At 32.6% G+C, this 6,002-nt stretch overlaps 1 protein-coding gene across 1 annotated transcript; it reads left to right on the plus strand.

The window, feature by feature from the left end:
* Positions 1-2,959: 2,959 nt before the first annotated feature.
* On the plus strand, positions 2,960-4,009 carry LOC128984779 (uncharacterized). Its single transcript, XM_054404147.1, has one exon. It carries the CDS (start codon positions 2,960-2,962, stop codon positions 4,007-4,009), a length of 1,050 nt encoding a protein of 349 aa, XP_054260122.1.
* Positions 4,010-6,002: the final 1,993 nt, after the last annotated feature.

Genomic DNA, 6,002 nt, shown 5'->3' on the forward strand with positions numbered 1-6,002 from the left:
ACACACCCTGTATAATTAGTTCAATTTGGGACTCAAGACTATTCTGAGGATTAAATCGACCTATGAAGGTATTCCCAATTGCAATCTGGATGCTTTGTCTGTTGATGATCTATTTATAGTCTCCTGAGAAAAGCTCTCAACAACTTCCATCAGACTAAAGGTCTCTTAAGCTTAACGATTTCTTTTATTTTCTTCCAATTCTTTCAATAATTTATTTTAAATTTATATCTGCCAAAAATGTATCACGTCCTTTGTTTCATACGAAAATCTTTGACACATTTGATTTTGATGTTGTCCTTATAATGGTGTGCTATAAATATTTCAATATTTAAATAAAAGGTCAAAATTATCATTTCAATTTTGTTTAAAAATTAGTTGTAATTAAGAAACGATTACAGGGTGTCTCTGAAGTTCCTCCCGACATTTTAAGGTAGATAATTTCAGGATCAAAGACGAGCTAAAATATAATGTTAAATAAATAACACATAGGTAATTATTGAGTAAAAAAAAGAAGAAAAAAATATTTTAGTTTGCCTTAAAACCAGGTAAGTTGCATCGAAAGGTCTGTAGAGAGTTCATGGTCACCCTGAATATTATACATTTCAGTGTATAGTGCTCAATCAATTCTTAAAAATGCAAATAGAGTGTTATTAAAATTGCATTACTGTTACTCATTAATGTGAAAATAAATTTTAGTACTACTAATATGATTACTATCAATTATCAATTATTTAAGATGGGGACGCCACTATGTGCGTATTTTAACCCAAATATGAGTGAAGGATGAGATGTAGGATGAGTGGCGCGATCTTGTAGTCTTGTTAGTGACTAGGTTACTATATCATATCTATCGTATCATGACTTTGAGTATATAGTAAGTTGTTTGTTTTTGCTTAGTTTAAACTGTTACATCATTAAAATCAAGTACAATTTACTTATCCGCGTATTTCTTAGTTGTATAGAACCCTTACAAACACATAAAGAGATTGTGATCATTTTAAGAAGTTAAAGAGACTATCATGTTTACAATACTTTTTGAGGATTCAGTGTTTTGTGTCATTCGTTGTTATGAAAGAATGTGCTACTAAAGTTTTCTCATTTATTAATTTATAAATAAATAGAACTACCTATCTATGAACGTTTTTCGTAACTCGGGTTTAGTTTAAAAGAAACACCCTGTTTAAATTACTAATTTGACTCAGTCTTTATTCTTTTCGAACAATGGAAAACCCCCATTTATATTGCGAATTAATTTAAATTGTCGATTAAACGATCAATAAAAAATACTAAATTCAGTGGTTGGATTTACTAGATCTAGTAATCGTGGATTGTGTTTTAAACTTAGTAATTGTATGGCAATTGTGATTATTCTAACCTATTAAACTACAAAAGTCAAAAGTATAAACGTCAATGTTTTAATTTACTAAATATACTAGTATAGGATGTTACAAATTTAGCAATTTGATGAAAAACTCCTTTAAATTGCACTACTCTAATGCAGACGCTTTTGTGATAGAGGACAAAGTAAAAACATAAAGGTATGCGAATGTACACATGCTGTCAGAATAAAGGGACAATGAAAGAGATTAACGCCATTGTCTTCTTTGACTTTACAAAAGTAACACAAAAGCTCACTCATTAGTATTTACCTTTTGAGCAAATGGAAAATCAAAGCAGTCATAAAGAGGTTTGCGTAATAATTATTTTTTATTAACACGTAAATTGTACAGCATTTAAAAATTGCAGAAATTAAATATGTTCCATATTAATTAGATAGTAAACTGTTAGTGTTTGCATGACACGTCTGTCCCAGATTACATTGTTTTAAAGATGTATAAGGTAACAAAGTATTCAATCCAAGTAACAACAATAATCCAAGTAATCCAAGGTAACAATGTAATGTATCCAAGTATTCAATCTTTGGTATGGTATAACAGAAATGTCTCGTATCTCGCTCGAAGTATTAAAATGTTAGATACCTGTGTTGCGTTGAAATAAAATAAAACTTCTAATAAAAAGGAAGTAACGAGCTTTAGTGGACTGTAAAATCGTGTAGTTAGAAAAACAATGAATAGAACAGGTGTTTATTAAAATCATTCTAAATACAAATGTCAACATAGAGAAAACAAGTAATTGTGGGAGTATGGCAAAGAGTATCAAACAAGAATGTTTAAAAACACACATATTTACTACACCACTTTGGCAATTTTGGTTTGCTACTAAATCTTATTTTAACCTAACTATTTAAAAACTTGTTAAGTAATATGGATGAGTTTTTAAAGTCCTTTTAAATATTTAATTGTTATAATTGAAATATTATTACATTAATTAAAAATTTAATTAAATCATGTTTACATAGAAATTAAATATTTGGGCCAATGTGGAATATAGAAAATGCTCAAAGAAAAACACTTGAATAAACAATAAAATTTGTATGAAAGTATTTCATTTCAAGTTAAAAACATATCTCAGTTCAAAGATTATTTCACGTTTAACAAACACACATATTTCAAGAGTGGAGTATTATTCTGATTCCCCAAAGGCAAAGAATGTTTCACCGTCTTCAGTCCAAGAACAAGCTTAGTATGGATGGAGATTTACATCAATATATACTTCACCCTGTTATGTTTATATTTCCATACCATCATTTAAAGGATTTTTCTATTTCAAATAAGTGTTGGTACAAAAAATTCAAAATCCTTTCCATTTACTACTATGTCTATCATGTAGTGGGTTTTAAAATTAAACAAAATTATTATCACTGTCGTTAATATGTTAATTTGTTCATGTATTTTGTTAGGATAATATGCATGATTATTTCTTCTTTATCTAGCAGTCGATGAGGAAGGACCTTGTTATCAGATAACCCACTCGCTCGCTCGGTCCTGCGTGCCTAGCTACTAACCATTAGACGTTTAGTTAACATTTGCAATTTACTTAACAAAACTTTATTTCGGACATGGCGGAAAAGTGTTACAAGTGCAACGTGGAGTGCGACAAGACTTCGTCCGACGTAATATCGTGCGTGGAGTGCAGTGACGTGTTGCACGTGCAGTGTGCGGGACTTGACATGAAGAGGAAGACCCGTAACCGTCCGTTCAAGTGTGGCAAGTGTAATAAGGAGACAGCATCAATGTCAAGTGTAAGTGATACCGAAGACTCTACTGTTATTAAAGCAATTAACAGCCTACACACCAAATTTAGTGATACGCTTGATCAGAAACTTTGTAGTTTGGAAGGAAAAATTAATGACTCAATTAGTGGGAAACTTGACAAAATTAATGAACGTATAAATACGTGGCAAGAAACAATTGCAGCATCGTTAGACGGCCTAAAATCAGAAAATGTCGTTCTGAAACAAGATTGTGATGTACTCAAAACACGTTGCGACGACCTGTCTAAACAAGTAAACTCATTGACGGAGCAGCTACAAGACCTCCAGCAGTACAGCCGGATAGACAACCTTGAAATCGTCGGAGTGCCCTTGACCAAGAATGAAGATGTGTATGCCGTCCTAAAGGCAGTGGCTAACACCATTGGTACGCCCTGGAAGTATGAGGACATTTCAATAGCGCATCGGGTGCCTTCAACCCGCCAGAGATATCCTAACATTATTGTTAAATTTACCCGAAGAGTTTCCAAGACGACGTGGCTTCTTGCGGCTAAGGAAATTGACCTAACTGCCAAAATGTTGCATCAGAGCTTCCCCGACACACCAATATTTATCAACGAACATCTCACAGGCCATGCCAAAGAAACTCTAAACTGCGCCAAAAAGCTCGTTAAGGAGAAGAAGCTAGCTTATGCATGGGTCAAAGAAGGCAAGATCCTGGTGAGGAAGACAGCAGATGGGAAACCAGCGCGTGCGAGGAGTCCGGAGGACGTCAAGGCGATAGCGGCTCAACCCACGGCTCAACCAACTGCTCAGTCAACGGCTCAGCGACGGCTCAGCGAAGGTGGCAATCAGCGCGGCAACAACGGCTCCAACACCGACAAGGTGTCACCGTAAACACTACACAGTTATGTGTTAATTGTGCCCTCAACTAATAAGGTACACAGCTCAGTATTTTTATTTGTTTTTTACCATTTTATAATTTTGTTGTTTCACTTGTAGGTAAATTCTTTTAAATTAATTATATTATTTGCTTCATGAGTTCATAAGTCACTTGTATGTAATTTATTTAATCAAGCTATAGATGCATAACAATTTTTGTCTGTAAATCCAATAATATGTTTTAAATTTCTAAATAAAAGAAATTAGACCATAAACCACCCTTTTTGATTAATGTTGTGCTTAATAACGTCCTTTGATAGAAAATGTCGATTTAGGTAACAAAACGTTATACAGTAAATTTGATATTATAAAATTAATATTTTTCATAAAGCTAAACTCAATTTTTATCACCATATACAAAATGTAATAATGACCACGACATTAGTTATTAGTATCATTATTATTTTATTTATGAAGGTATGTTATGTAATTGCTTTATGTATGACATTGATAACTGGAGTGAAACACGTTTATTTTCTTTATTACCAGAATATTGTTAGATTATAAATTATTTTAATGTAGTAAAAGTATATAGGTCCAATGTCAACATCTCATATTTTATCGTCCAATGCTTCATTTATCAATTTATTATTAGCAAAGAATGTTTGTTCTTTATCGAAAAAAATTGCAATAACTTTATCAATTGATATTTTGTTGTCTTTTGAAACACATTCTTGGACAAATTACAAGGTTTTCCTAGTTAGTTAAATGCTACTTAATAACTAATATTTTAATTCCAATATTTTAACAAAACCACTCAGGGTGAAATTCAAGTTTTATGTCTAATAATTATCTTAACTCTATTCTCAGCAAAATATATCGAACTTTTAGGGGTTATTGATTTTTTCATGTATTAAGATAAAGTGTAAATTCGATTGTTCTTAATTTTTAATAGGTTTAATTAAAATACAGAATATTTTATTGTAGCGGCTGCAGGTTCCGTTCAGTGGGTTGTCTGTTTTGTTTTGTTTTTTTTCTCAGAAATTTGAGATATATCTTTTATTTACCTTTAGCTCTAATAAATAGTTTTTTTTATTATTTTTATTCATGGAAGATATTAATGTCTATAGTGATAACTACAGGCAAATTGAATGTACCACAGTAGATTTCTGAAATGATATAGGATTAGTTTTTAGTAAGAATAAAAGCTTTTTAAACATTTTTTATATGAATATTCGAAGTTACAATAAGAATTTTGAGTTGCTTCTTATCTTGTTGCAATCAGTAGTTTTAAAGTTTGATATTATTGCGCTGGGGGAAACATGGTATGGGGGTGTTGGGGAGGGGCTACATTTAGAGGGGTATAAACTGTATCGCACAACTAAAGGGAAAAATCAAAATGATGGGGTTTTGATGTATGTGAGTGAGAGAGTGAATGTGTGTGAATGTAAGGAACTGGAGCTGGGCGACGTTTACGGGTTGACCTTAGACTTTGTTTATCAAGATAAGCGGTGTAATCTGCTATCTGTGTACAGGACTCACGACAGTGACCTTGACAACTTTACTACTGCTCTCAAAAATACTACGAAAATAAAACCAATAACAATACCTATTTTTTAATAGGTGACATTAATGCAAATCTACTGGAAACTGACAACAAGACAGAGCGTTACTTGGATGTCTTGTATGAATGTGGTTTCATGAATGGTATAAATGTACCGACTAGAGAGGTAGGTGGTAGTAAGACATCCATTGACCACATTTTTATAAGTCACCACGACTTTACTGCACTACGAACTGCTGTTGCGAAGACTGAGATAACTGACCATTACAGTGTTTGTCTACAGATTAACTTCTCCAACAGAACAGAACGTACATCACACGAACTGTACACCTGCATAGACAAAAATAAACTGAGTACACACATAAAGGACTGTGACTGGACAGACATTGTACAGGAAAATGACACCAATACATGTTCTAATCTCATGATTTCAAAAATCCAAGA

The sequence above is a fragment of the Macrosteles quadrilineatus genome, unplaced genomic scaffold, assembly GCF_028750875.1.
Source record: "Macrosteles quadrilineatus isolate MER2022 unplaced genomic scaffold, UCM_ALF_1.0 Scaffold_2__2_contigs__length_208266976, whole genome shotgun sequence".
NCBI lineage: Eukaryota > Metazoa > Arthropoda > Insecta > Hemiptera > Cicadellidae > Macrosteles > Macrosteles quadrilineatus.

Excerpts from the sequence above, each read along its gene's own strand:
- LOC128984779 (XM_054404147.1), top strand. The coding sequence starts at position 2,960 with ATGGCGGAAAAGTGTTACAAGTGCAACGTGGAGTGCGACAAGACTTCG.